This window comes from Callithrix jacchus, chromosome 5, assembly GCF_049354715.1.
Source record: "Callithrix jacchus isolate 240 chromosome 5, calJac240_pri, whole genome shotgun sequence".
In the NCBI taxonomy this organism is placed as follows: domain Eukaryota; kingdom Metazoa; phylum Chordata; class Mammalia; order Primates; family Cebidae; genus Callithrix; species Callithrix jacchus.
The window spans coordinates 6,414,854-6,428,759 of NC_133506.1; the positions used below are offsets into that span (position 1 = coordinate 6,414,854).

Below are 13,906 nucleotides of genomic sequence, written 5' to 3' on the forward strand. Positions count from 1 at the left end.
GAACAGGTTCCCAGTGGCCTCCTGACACTAAGGCTGATGCCTACCGTCCACATCCACCTGAATGACAGCAGGGACAGAGGCAGCAGCAGGGCACTATTTACTAGGGTATTTCCCTGGTGGGCTGAGGATTTACTATGGAGAGTAGGCAGCACCAAAAGACCCCTGAGGCTCCCAGTAACTTGGCGGGAAGCAAGTGGCTCCTTCTCAGGCTGCTCAATCTGGATCAGTGGTCAGGTGACATAGGCTCTCCAGGGACTCCCAGAGAGAAAGATGCTCACCATATAGGCCTTTCCTGGCTGGATTCACATTTGAGAGATCATTGCATGGGCTTCCACCAATCACCAAGTCAAATGGGCCCCATTCTTCAATCTGAGAGAGAGTCAGGATGAGGGTGTGAACAGAAGGAAAGAGAGTTATACCCACTTCTAGAATCTTCCTTGGGGCCAGGTAAGATGGCTCATGCCCGTAATCCCAGCACTTGAAGAGGCTGACGGGGGCAGTTCATCTGAGGTCAGGAGTTCGAGGCCAGCCTGGCCAACATGGAGAAATCCCATCTCTACTAGAAATATAAAAATCAGCCCAGTGTGGTGGCACATGCCTGTAATCCCTTAAGCATAAGGAGAATTGCTTAAACCCGGGAGGTGGAGGTTGTAGTCAGCTGAGATTGCGCCATTACACTCCAGAGTGAGGCTCTGTCTCAAAAGGAAAAAAAAAATAGAGCCTTGCATGGTCACCAACTCCACTTCTGACCCTAGAAAACCTAATGTTTAAGATTCCCCAAGCTTTCAATCATTTTTTCATTTTTTTTTAATAGACACAAGGTCTCACTATGTTGCTGAGGCTAAAACTCCCGAGCTCACGATTCTCCTTCCAAAGTGCTGAGATTACAGGTGTGGGCCATCGCACCAGCCAACCACAGATTCTCTTCTACAACAGTGCCCCGGGGTCTCAGGGATGGGGCCTACATGCAGATTTCAGGGTGTGGATGACTGGGGAGCACGGAAAGAGACGAGGCCCACAGGGTACAGACCGCCCTCACATTTTTCTTTGTGATGTTCCTCACGTCGTTCACATATTTGATATTCCCCTCGTGCTTCACGGTTCCAACAGCGATGGACTCCTCACACACTTCGGAGGCGACGTACTTTCCCACCTTTATGCCCAACTCTTTGAGGACTAGGTAGCCTGTGGTGGCCGGGGAGACACAGAAGCATAAATGATGCTGAGCACACGGCAGCTCATCTCCTCCACTCCCTGCTATAGTAAAAGGCAGAATTCCTCGTGACTGCATCACATGCGTTCAATCCGGGAAAGGCTGTACAGGTTCCACACATACTAGCTGTGTGAACTCCGTATGGGGGAAAAGAAGGAAACCAGAACCAGAGAGAGCAGTAGTTGTTGCCTAATGTATCTCCAATTATACTTATGCATGTGTAATGAAAATCGGTTGCAAGATATCTGCCCATAACAAAAACCAAAGTGTAACAGCTAAGATGTACCTCCTTTTAAAATGATCAAGACTGCCCGGGCACGGTGGCTTATGCCTCTAATCGCAGCACTTTGGGAGGCCAAGGTGGGCAGATCACCTGAGGTCAGGAGTTCGAGACCAGCATAACCACCAAGGAGAAACTGTATCTCTACTAAAAATACAAAAATTAGACAGGGGTGGTGACGAGCACCTGTAATCCTAGCTACTCGAGAGGCTGAGACAGGAGAATAGCTTGAACCCGGGAGGCAGACACCACAGTAAGCAGAGATCGTGCCATTGCACTAACAAATAAAATACAATGACCAAGACTGCCAGGTGGTTGACCAGGTGGAGAGTTTTCTTCAGTGAAGGTAATCCCCCAGGGTCTTTCTTGTCCCAGATGAGACACCCTAACCATGCCTTCTGACGCCTTGGCTACCCTCTTGCGATGCAGCAGCAGAGCATCCCCAGGTGTACCCCAAACTCACCTGTTGCGATTCCATCAAACAGAGACAGGACTCGAATGGGCCGCCTTCGGGCTGCGGGAATGGCAGGGTACAGCTTGGGGGCTTCCTGCCAGGTAAGGAAGGAGGTCATGGTGGTGGAAGTGCCAGGGAAAGACACCAGCTCTGAGGGACGGGCAGGCTGACCTTGCTCAGACGGCTTCAAGCCCTGCTGCCCCCACTGCAAAAAGCCCACTGAAGCCTTGATGGGGAGTGGGGAGACAGTGTGTACCACACGAGTCTGCATTTGGCCAGGAATGGCCAATTTCTCCTTGGCCACGAGCCAGATATGTATGCACAGATGCACACATGAAAAGGTTATCACCCCAGATGGGAATGACCTAGGGCGGGCCTCCCTCCAAGAACTAGCAAATTCATTTCTACGATTTCCTTCCCTCTCAGCTGTGTTAACTCAGAAGACTACAACCATTTCTTTATATGCTGAGAAGCGGGCGAGGAGGGAGTGAACCCTGGCAAGGCTGAAAACGGTGCCCAGGAGCTGTCAATGACAGGTCCCTCAGCTGTTGAGGCTTCAAGAGGTTCCACTGTACAAGACATCTTTACTTCTACTACTCTTCCTCTGAGAATTCCAGAGCATTCCAACATCCTGTGCCCCTGGGGTCTGTGGTAGTGGAGGCAGGAGCCTGTGGCTTACATATTCAAGCCCCGTGTCACTGGTGAAGAAGGCCTGTAGGCGCACGTTCCAGTCCTTTCGGCGCCGCAGGATGCCGTGACAGCGCTGCGGGAGACACATGTAGCAGCTCCAGGGCTCCTGCAGTTTGGCCTCAGCCGCTGTGCCTGTGCCCACCAGCACCTCCAAGCACTCCACACAGAAGCACCTGTACCCAGCGGCAGGGAGAAGGGATGCCTTTGTCATCCAGCTGGTCTCCTGTGACACCCCCTTGCCACTTTCCACAGGGAAATAGCAACCCCCTCCTAAAAGCTTACCAAGGATCCGCTGCTTCACAGCATAGCCTGCAGGGCCCTGTGCGGTATGGGTTCACTGAATTCCTTCTTGATTACCCCATCCCACTTATTCCATAGGCTCTCCGATCAAAAATGCTCTCCCAAAAATGCTCTACTTCACACCATGGACACTTTGGATTACAGCCAACTGCTAAATCAGGGAGTTAACCTTCCTGACACCCGAGTCATCCCCTTCCCTCATGCTCTTAGACTATTAAGAGCACATCTAGCTGGGCGCGGTGACTCACACCTATCACCCCAGGGCTTTGACAGGCTGAGGTAGGAGAATTGCTTGAGCCTGGTGATTTGAGAACAGCCTAGGGAACACGTATACTTTTAATTTATAACCAAAAAATAGGCTAGGTGCAGTGGATCATGCCTGTAATGCCAGCACTTTGGGAGTGCTGGGATTTGGGAGGCTGAGGCAGGCAGATCACCTGAGGGCAGGAGTTTGAGAGCAGCCTGGCCAACATGGTGAAACCCTGCCTCTACTAAAAACACAAAAATTAGATGGGTGTGGTGGTGCACACTTATAATTCCAGCTACTCAGGAGGCTGAGGTATGGGAACTGCTTGTACCCTGGGGGTGGAGGTTGCAATGATCCAAGATCGTGCCACTGCACTCCAGGCTGGGTGTCAGAGCAGGACTCTGTTTTAAAAGAAAAAAAAGAGCAAGACTCCACCTCAAATAAATAAACAAATAGCTGGGTGTGGTGTCGTGTACCTGTAATCAAGCTACTCAGGAGGCTGAGGCCGGAGGATTGCTTGAGCATAGGAATTGGAGGCTGCAGTAAACTATCATCATGTCACTGGACTCCACCCCAGGCAACAGAGCAAGACCCTCTCTTAGAAAAGAGAGCCCTTCCCCATACGTGAGTTCCTCTCCAAGTATGCTACAGCCACAGCCACCACATATCAATCCCATGTGCTGCTTCCAGGACAATTTAGTTCCCTGTCCCCATGCCTGGGACTCCATTAAACAGGCAGCTGTCTGCAGACTGCAGGAACCTAGGAGCCTTGGGGGCCCACCCACATCCAGCCCACAGGGCCCAGCATTCACCGGCAGCAGCTCGTGTTGCTGCAAAGCAGCAGCTCTCGGCCCTCACAGCACACGGTGCAGTAAGACTGATAGCCATCGTCATCATACATGTAAAACAGCTCAAGGAACCGATCCTGCCAGCGACAGAGAAACACCAGTGAAATAAGAGAGCAGAGAAGCCAGGCCCTGCCAGCTTTCAGGTGGAGGTCCTAGGATACAGCCACAAAACACACTGCTGGTGGCTTGCTGTCCTTTAAAAAGACAACTGGCTGTGATGTGTGTGCCTCTGGCCTCTATGACAGCTCTCCCCGACCCTGCCCCAGAGGCTGCATGCAAGGCACCTGGGATGAGTGAGCTTCACTGATGCTCCTCGAAGGTGCTGTTGGGAAGGACAGGGGAGGGTGGGGAGGCAGGGGGAGGAAGGTCCAGGGCAGGGGGAGGAGGACTTACCCGGCATGTCTGACAGAGCCCCCCCTCAAAGAGAGGGTGGAAGGACACGGGATTTTTCCTGCCACAAGACAAACAGCCATCTGTAAGAAAAACAGGGTTGCGGCTTGTGGCAATGGAGGCCCTGACACCAGCTGCTGATGCCTGGGGTCTCTCAGTTCTTAAGATTTTCCTCCAGGCCAGCACCTTGCCTAGGACTCTTCACGCCTCAGGTCAGGCCTCACGGCTTCTACCTTTCCACAGTGCTTTCAAGATGCAATCCCTGCTTCACAGATGGGGAACATCAAGACAGGCAGGGGGCTGCCCTAGTCGAATGATGTCAGGCAGAACACTGAGCAGGGGGGCCTCCAACAGAAACAGGCTTTGAGGGCCTGGTGTGACAATCCTTGAGAAGCCATAGATAACTGCGACACTAAGGATTTTGCAGTGACTCCAATTGGCTTGTTGTCTCATGGTGGGACTTGCCCACGCCCATGCCCTATAAACAGCAAATGGCTGTAATTTCAGAATCCAGGTCCTTCAACCAGTAGGTAGCCCTGCCTTCCTTTCATATCACCAGGTCAACATGGAGTTGCATCCCTGGCTAGGTAGACAATAGCTTTATGAAGTCTATGACCAAGCATCTCTACCTAATCAGAAGTGTGAATGAGTCTTGGGGAATAGCATTTCTAAACCAAAGCTCTTCCCGGGGTTCTCTGGGTCAGAGATGTGGTGTTTTCCTATTCAGCAATGAGTAACTGGGGGTTGAGGAAGCAAGGGAGACTTCATCCTCACACATTCTGTATTCCATGAGGTATATTCTGGCCAGAGTATCCAATCAGTGGAAATCCCCAGCCAGTGCAAGCAGACTATTTAGCCTGACAGTGTCCACAGGTCTAAAAGCTAGTTAGGTGCAGCTCTTCTTTAGTAAGGCTCGTGATACCAGTAATCTTGTTTTTAGGTTATGGCTCTCCCAGCCAAAGAGGCCAATCTTCCCTTCTTCCACACCACACCCTTCCTGTCCCTTTCTCTTAAGGGGCACAATTGGGTAATTCATTCCACAAACTGTAGCAATTAAGATGCAGGGACCAGGAATAGGACCACAAAGCTCTGGGTTAAACCCCAGCAGGGTGGATGAGCTAGGATAAGGCAGGCCTAGAGCCCCAGCCAGGGTGTGAAAGGCAAGGACTGAGAGGGAGAGAACGTTACCTTCCAGGCTGCTCTTGTTGTTGGCAACGTCTGAAGCCATTTGTTCTATTGAAAAAAGAGGGAGAAGGCATGAGATGAGGTTACGGAGCCAGGTATGGACCACTTCCCGATCTTCGGAGTCTTCCTCCCATCTGCCCGTGATCCCAAGGTAGCGGGTCCCCAACAATCACCTCGGGTCTGATCTTCATCCCCTCGGTCTTTGCCATTGTTATAGCAATTTGTCTTGAGGCGCTTGGGTGGGGGGCAGTAGTCAGAGGCGGCCGAGTCGTCAGCTGTGCGTCTTCGAGTCTTGTTCTCTGTGAAAGGTAATTAGACTGCAGCCGTGGCTTGGTAGGAGGGTCCAGAGAGAATGCGGGCCCAGGACAAGACCATGCTATGCCTGGGTACCAGCTGCAATTGGGGCATGACAGGGGGCCACACTGAATGTATATGGCCCCTTGATGGGCAATTCACAACAGGAGCTCATTCAAACCCCTTGCACCCAGGATCCTTAACCATGTTTACAAGGTTTTAAATGGCTAGGATGTAAAGGTGACTCAGCTCAGAGAGAAAACTCAATTCAGAGCTAAAAGCCTGACATACCTATGTCTGTGATATCTGATATCTGACATGCTGGACAATAGCCATGGGGAGTGGCTACTGAGAACCTGAACTGGTGAGTGAGGAAATGAATTCTACATTCAATGTTAATTAAAACACTGACAAATGGGTCGAGTAACTGGCTTATTACGACTAACCTAGACATATGAGCCTTTTTCAAATGCGTCTTTTTATGAATTTAGTTAATTTGTGTTTAATTAACTACATCTGTATTTAGTTAATAATCTGTACTTAATACAGATCAATTATTTTCATTGCAAATTTAGCATCAAAATTGAGATCTATAAAATATGTAATATGTAAAATAAGTGAAAATTTGCAAACAGCATTATAAATGTAAACTATCTCAATTTTTTTTTTTTAAATAAAGATGGGGTTTCACCATGTTAGTAAGGGTGGTCTTGAACTCCCAACCTCAGGTGATCTGCCTGCCTTGGCCTCCAAAGTGCTTGGATTACAGGCGTGAGTCACCACACCCGGCCATACTATCTCAATTTTTATATTAGCTGGATATTGAAATGCTAACATTTTGGAAATTTGGTGATAAAAAAATCATGATTTGTATTAATCTCACCTGTTTCTTTTTACTTTTGTTTTGTTTTGAGATGGAGTTCCACTCTTTCTTGTTGCCCAGTCTGGAGTGCAGTGGCACGATCTTGGCTCATTGCAACCTCCACCTCCTGGGTTCAAGTGATTCTCCTGCCTCAGCCTCCCGAGTAGCTGGGATTACAGGCATTCACCACCACCACACCTGGCTAATTTTTGTATTTTAGTAGAGACAGGGTTTCACCATGTTGGCCAGGCTAAGGGATCTGTCTGCCTCAGTCTCCCAAAGTATTGGGATTACAGGCATAAGCCACTGCATCCGGTCTCCTTTTTACTTTTTAAATGTTCCTTTTTTTTTTTTTTTTTTTTTTTTTGAGATAGGTTCTCATTGTGTCACCCAGGCTTGAGTGCAGTGACATGATCTCAACAAACTGCAGCCTCGACCTCCTGCACTCAAGCGATCCTCCCACCTCAGCCTCCACAGGCACACACCATCCCGCCCGGCTAATTTTGTATTTTTTGTAGAAACAGGGCTTCACCATGTTGCGAAACCCTGGTCTTTAACTCCTGAGCTCAAGTAATCTGCCCACCTCAGCGTCCCACAATGCTGGGAAATCCAAGATATGCTTATTTGCATCCCAAAGTCCTAGAATTACAGGCATGAGCCACAAAACTCATTTTCAGTGAGACTATTAGAAAAAATTTTAATTACATAACATCGCTCCCATTCTATAAGTGGGATTTTGCAAAACTCATTTGTATTTCTATTCCATCTATACAGAAAATCTTAATGGACATGATTAAATTTGACTCTGACCTTAGGGAAAAAAATTATACAGCCATTAAAAATCATAAGGACCCTTTAGTGACAAAATGACATTGGACAGTGCTTACAGTATTAATATTGAGAAACAAAGGAGAAAGCAGGCATCCAACTAGTGTACAGAAAAATCTGGAAGGATGTGCACCCCAATGTTAACCTGGAAGGTATCTGTGAGGGTGGGATGTGAAGGGAGAATGGGGAGGGAGCTCAGATTGACTCTTCAGGAAATTTGATTCTTTTCCAGTGACCATTTTATATGCAAAGAAACCAGAAAAAAGTGCAAAGAAAACAGTGTACAGTCAAAAGACGGGAAGGAAATACCGTATTTCTTTGATTCTAATTTCCTACTGCCTGCACGACGCACCTTCGACTTATTAACCACTTTTGGGGGGGAAACAAAACAAAACAGAAAAAAATTACATTAAACGTATGGACTGTTTTCTTTTCTGAGATAAGGTCTTGTTCTGTGGCCCAGGCTTGAATGCAGTGGTGTGATCTTAGCTGACTGCAATCTCTGCCTCCTGGGCTCAAGCCAATTCTCCCACCTTACCTCCCAAGTAGCTGGGACCACAGGCACATGCCAACTACAACAGGCTAATTTTTTATCTTTCACCACGTTGTCCAGGCTGGTCTCCATCTACTTGCCTCAAACGATCCGCCCACCTTAGCCTCCCAGACTGCTGAGATTACAGGTGTGAGCCACTGTGCCTGGCCTTTAAATGTATGGATTGTAAGACAAGTCCTGGATTTCAAGAAACCAGTTATGTTGTAATGGGAAATATACGGTACTGGTCAAAATGTTAGTAGGTGGCATATTGCTCTTCTTCAACACTTCCCAATTTTCTTGAATGAACATAGTTTAACTATTTTTTCCTTTAATAAAAACATTGCATCTTGACATCAAAACAGGTATCAGATTCAAATAAATTCTACGTACATGACCATTAGCAAGAAAGTGGCCAGGGAAGCCAGACAGGGCTGGCACAGCCTTCACATGCCTGGTCATATTTTTTCTGACATTCAAAGTTGAGACCAGCTGCTAGAAAGCTGGGTGGGGTGACCGGCAGCAGGGGTGGCTGATTCTCCCAAGAAGTTGTCCCACCAGCAGAGACAGCAGGTGCTACTATGGGGACTCATTCCCACCTGGTTGCGTGTTGTTGGGTTTGAGGCCCTCGATCCCAGTGGGCTTGAAGCCCCCGTGGGCCCACTCCAGCATGGGCTTCAGCTGGTCCTCCAATGAGTCTCCAGGGCTGCTGGGGAAGGTCTTGCCAGCTCGCACCCTAGCTTTCTGCAAAGGCAGAGTCTGTGATGAATGGGGGGTGGGGAGGATGTGCTCGCCAGGCCACACCCAGGGATTCCCCCAGCCAGGGCCTACATTCCCCTTCACACTGGGCCCTTTCATAGCCAGACAGCTGTCCTGGGCTGTGGTATGTGTCAGGGAAGGAGGAGCCTGTGCAGGGAGAGGCCTCGGAATGGGGGTTGTGGTTGAATCTTTCCATGCAAGCCCCCAATAGGATCTCTTCCCCCTAGGAATGTGAGTGGTCACTTCCCTCTCAAAGGGCAGATACAACAGAATTAACTCTACCACTTTAAGATACAGAAGCCCCAGCCAAAACTAGCTCATCTCCTCTGTATCTTATATAAGAAGGCACTCGATTTCTTGTTTTATCTCCCTAAAGATGGGGGCATTAACATGTGTCCTACATAAAGCACCATGAGGATTTCAGTGTCTAATGAAGCCTATGGCAACTAGAAGAGGCTGGCTCTTAAATGCCGAACAAAGGTGGGGTAAAAAAACATCAAGGTAAAGGGAGGGACAAGGTGTAATGGTTTGTCAGGGTTAACGTGGCCCACATATAGAAGGCAGCTGGCCTCCACTGCTGTCTTAGCCGTGAACTCCGCCCCTCGAAAGGAGGCTCTGAGGTCTCTGGAAAAGCATATTCCCTGCCATGAATACTGCACCTCTAACTGCCTGTGCTCTTTCCTTCTGATTCAGTTAGTGGTCCCAACAAGAGGCAGCCGGGATGGCTCAAACCCCTTTGCAGGAAGGCTGATCCGGTGGCCATCATATTGTTGGCTTACCTCCTCCCTGGCCACCCTGTACCCTCCAAACCACCCCGGCAACACTGAGCTAGGTTTCTGTGGGTCTCCTGCATCACCCCTGCTCTCAGGGCCTGGCCCTTGTCCCCTCATCCCATGTTACCTCCAGAGCATGGTACATGGCTTTTCGATAGGAGACGAGCTTATTGAAGGTGGCCAAATTAAAGTGCTGGCTGAACAGCCCCAGTGCCACCAGTTTGTCTGCAGAGACCTAGAAGAGAAAGACATCATCAACATCAACCTACAGGTGTGTCCCGGGTGCCATGTCTATCACAAGGTTGTCCATCAGATGCAGAAGATTTTCATACACTTTAACCAAGAGCCCATTCCTGGGGATAAAGTCCACAGATATCTATGCAAAAGGAAGGAAAGAAAAAAGCAAAAAAATAGAAATGACACAAAGACACATATCAATACAGATATCCAGAACCTGGTTAGATATGACATTGTAATGGTGAAAACGAATGATACTTGGAATGAATGCAATTAGATGAACCCTGTGTTTGTGACCCCTGAGGCTCAGTCCTAAAATTCTCTGTGGATGCTCCAGCATTGGGGGTTTACACATATTCCTTCTTCTTTCCTAAGCACGGTAACTCTTTACTTCTTACCCTTTTATTAAAACTATTTCAGGCTGGCATGGTGGCTCACGCCTAATACCAACACTTTGGAAGGCTGAGGTGGGTGAATCACTCGAGGTTAGGTTTTCAAACTGTCCTGGCCAACATGATGAAATCCCCAGATTCTTTCTTTTTTTTTGGAGATGGAGTCTTGCCCTGTTGTCCAGGCTGCAGTTCAGTGGCACCATCTTGGCTCACTGTAACCTCTGCCTCCCTGGTTCAAGCGATTCTTCTGCCTCAGTCTCCTGAGTAGCTGGGCTTACAGGCACATGCAACCACGCCCACCTAATTTTTGTATTTGTATAAGAGATGGGGTTTCAAGATGTTGGTCAGGATAGTCTCAAACTCCTGACCTTGTGATCCGCCCGCCTAGGCTTCCCAAAGTGCTGGGATTACAGGCATGAGCCACCGCACCCGGCCGAAATGCAAAGAATTAGCCAGGCGTGGTGTCAGGTACCTATAATCCCAGCTACTCAGTAAGCTAAGGCAGGAGAAACACTTGAAGCGAGAGGTGGAGGTTGCAGTGAGCCAAGTTCACGCCCTTGCACTCCAGCCTGGGCAAAAAGAGCAAAACTCTGTCTCACAAATAAAATAAAAAACAAGCCCCCTAATTAGTGTGTTTAGGAAACGATGCTTGGCACAGTAAGCACCTTTCACTCATTGTGATTATTTACCTTTAGTACTTGTGATTTAATCCATATTCTTTAAGTTTCCTGATATCCCAAGTCCCCAGACCAAGTATGAACTGACTGAGTGGCCAGTGAGAGAAAATGGACGTTCAGGGATGCTAATCAGAACTGAAAGACAAGGCCAGACAGAGTGGCTCAGGACTAAATTCTCATCACTTTGGGAGTGGGATTTGGGAGGACTGCTTGAGCCCAAGAATTCGACTAGCCTGGACAACATAGCAAGACCCCATCTCCCTTAGAACCTAAAGCACAATTAAAAAAAAAACAAAAAAACCCATCTCTACAAAAGATTTTAAGATTGAGCCAAGCACAGTGGTATGCACCTGAAGTCTTAGCTACCCTGTTTAAGCAGAAGGATTGCTTGAGCCCAGGTTATTGAGGCTGCAGTGAGCCGTGACAGCACCATTGCACCACTCAGCTTGGGTGACAGTGAGGACCTCATCTCTTAAAAAAAAAAAAAAACAAACTGCAAGACACAGGGAATGTTCTATTCTCCATAGAGTGTGCTCACACTCATACAAACCTCCATTTGATACTGGACAGCCTGACTTCCTGTGTGGGGGTGTGACCACCATTGGTGAGAAAATACTGGGGCTCCGGTAGGGGTTAAAAACGCTCATACACAAGTGCTGGTTCCAGTGCTCGGTGGCTCCAACACAACCCGAACACTGCACACATGCCAGGCAGGCACTTTCCCAGGCCAGAGCCAGGTCCCATATGGTCATCTCATCCCCTGATGTTGACAACAGCACACTGCATTGCATTAGCCTCAGATTCTGTCTTGCAAAGTGCATTTGATGTCTCGATGGGGCAAAGCAATTGCAAACAGTCCATCTTCCTTCACTTCACAGAAGTGACCACTCTCTCAGCCCTGGAAGTAGCGGCCTCACTGCCAGCATGGGCCCAGGACTTGTCCTTCTGCTCCCTCTGCTGGTCACAGCAGCCATCTGCGTACAGTCTCTCCTACAAGGAAGACTCCATACCCTATTATTTTAGCCCTGGGGGAACTTCAATGCATTCATGGCAAATGGCCCCTTGGTAGCTCAATTCATGGGAAAAACAGAATCTCTGCTTCAGGCTGAATCCCAGGAATGTACAGCCCTGGCTTGCTGCTGCTGCAACTGCAACCTCATTTAGCCGCTCTCTGAGGCTAACTTAGCCCCTCTCTTAGGACTCTGAGGGTGGGAATAATACTAACTTCTAAGAGACTGTCACAGGAAAGGTCTGTCTGATCAAAATCTTTGTTGAGGCCAGGTGTGGTGGCTCACCCCTGTAATCTCAGCACTTTGGGAGGCTGAGGCTGGTGGATCATCTGACGTGAGGAGTTGGAGACAACAGGCTGAAATCCCGTCTCTCACTAAAAATACAACAATTAGTCGAGAGAGGTGGTGGGTACCTGTAATCGCAGCTACTCAAGAGGCTGAGGCAGGAGAATCACTTGAACCCAGGAGGTGGAGGTTGCAGTGAGCCAAGATTGTACCACTGCACTCCAGCCTGGGCAACAAAGCAAGACTCCATCTCACAAAAAAAAAAAAAAAAAAAAATGAAAACAGCCTAGTTATGCCCAACACAGCTCTTCCCCAGCTAAATTTCATTGTCAAGAAAGATTTTAAATGACTAATGCCAATCATCAAGAGACTCTGAAATAACCAAACCCTTTTCATAACTGATATCAGGTGACCCTAAATCCAACTACAGGCCACCTAAGGATGCACTTGTGCCTGTCTCCTTCCCCCCACAGGGCTAAATGACAAGAGGCCACGACCACGCTTCTGGGCTCTTCCAGGCTTCTTCTCCACTGAACACCTTTGGGTACCTGCTCATGTGGCCACTTCTGGCCAGTCAGAGTCCACACTGGTGATTTGGCCCCCAGAAAATAAATCTAAGAATAACACAAAATCCAAGTGACTATGGATCAGAACTTTCTAGCACTTGTGTCCTCTCTCTGAGCAGACCCATAAGACCCTAAGAATCTGCTGTCACTGGTTAACAAGCTAAGTTTTGTCCTTCACCCCGGACAGTGTGAAGGCATAGGCTCGCCCATCTGCAGAATGCAATCGCAGGGCTCCATCTCCAAAGGCAATTGCAGAAGGAAGGAAGACACAGCCTCAAGCCTGCAGAGCCCCGTCCCTTCCCCGAGACTCACCTCGGAGAACTTGCCATCGCCAAACCACTGGACCCACCGCATGCCTGACATGGCCTGTCGCTTGGAGGTGGCCTTCCAAGATACCACCATGGCAGGCCACCAGGAGAAGCCCTTGATCTTCCCCCACACGAGGTCCCCTATTCCAAACTCCTTCCCATCCTGGAAGAAAAACCACATGGAGAAATCCCAGTGAGGAGAGGCACTCTGGGCCAAGTCCCAGCCACGTCACTGACCCTGAGGGCAACAAAAAGCTTACTCAAAATGACACATGTAGCCAGATGCTATGGCTCATGCCTGTAATTCTCAGTACTTTGGGAGACTGAGGCACAAGGATCACTTGAGGCCAGGCCATATAGCAAGACTCCATTTCCACAATTTAAAAATTTAGCTGGGTATGGTGGTGCATGCCTGTAGTCTCAGCTACTAAGGAGGCTGAGATAGGAGGATCACTTTAGGCCAGGAGTCTGAGACTAGCCTGGGCCCCATAGCAAGACCCCTTCTACACAAAATAAAATGTAGTAATAGACATAGAAAAAAGGAATACTAACAACAGATAAATACATACACGTGTAAGGAGTCTTCATGCAGCAATGCTTGAATCAAAACATAAAAAACCCTAGTTGGTTAATTAAGCTATGATCCAGACCACTGGATTCATTATATAGACGTGAACCTCAGGCAACGAGTTCCTAACAGGTTAAAAAAAAAGCCAGTCTACAAAGGTATACTATGTACAATATACACAACATGTGCACTCTGATGAACAGAATCA

General features: G+C 48.5%; 1 protein-coding gene across 13 annotated transcripts in view; it reads right to left on the reverse strand.

Moving 5' to 3' along the window:
- The window catches only part of DNMT3B (DNA methyltransferase 3 beta), a 32,218-nt gene that overhangs the window by 8,389 nt on the left and 9,923 nt on the right, over positions 1-13,906 (reverse strand). For 8 of the 13 annotated variants that reach the window (XM_078371127.1, XM_078371125.1, XM_078371132.1 and 5 more), the window contains 12 exons: positions 13,135-13,293; positions 9,783-9,890; positions 8,723-8,867; positions 7,901-7,960; positions 5,781-5,906; positions 5,611-5,655; positions 4,426-4,505; positions 3,997-4,109; positions 2,627-2,810; positions 1,957-2,041; positions 1,040-1,185; positions 279-369 (listed from right to left, as the gene is read on the reverse strand). In XM_078371127.1, the coding sequence (XP_078227253.1) occupies positions 279-369; positions 1,040-1,185; positions 1,957-2,041; positions 2,627-2,810; positions 3,997-4,109; positions 4,426-4,505; positions 5,611-5,655; positions 5,781-5,906; positions 7,901-7,960; positions 8,723-8,867; positions 9,783-9,890; positions 13,135-13,293 (1,342 nt within the window). The remainder of the gene's footprint in view (positions 1-278; positions 370-1,039; positions 1,186-1,956; positions 2,042-2,626; positions 2,811-3,996; positions 4,110-4,425; positions 4,506-5,610; positions 5,656-5,780; positions 5,907-7,900; positions 7,961-8,722; positions 8,868-9,782; positions 9,891-13,134; positions 13,294-13,906) is intronic. The other 5 variants (XM_078371129.1, XM_035298114.2, XM_035298112.2 and 2 more) reach the window with 1 other exon arrangement.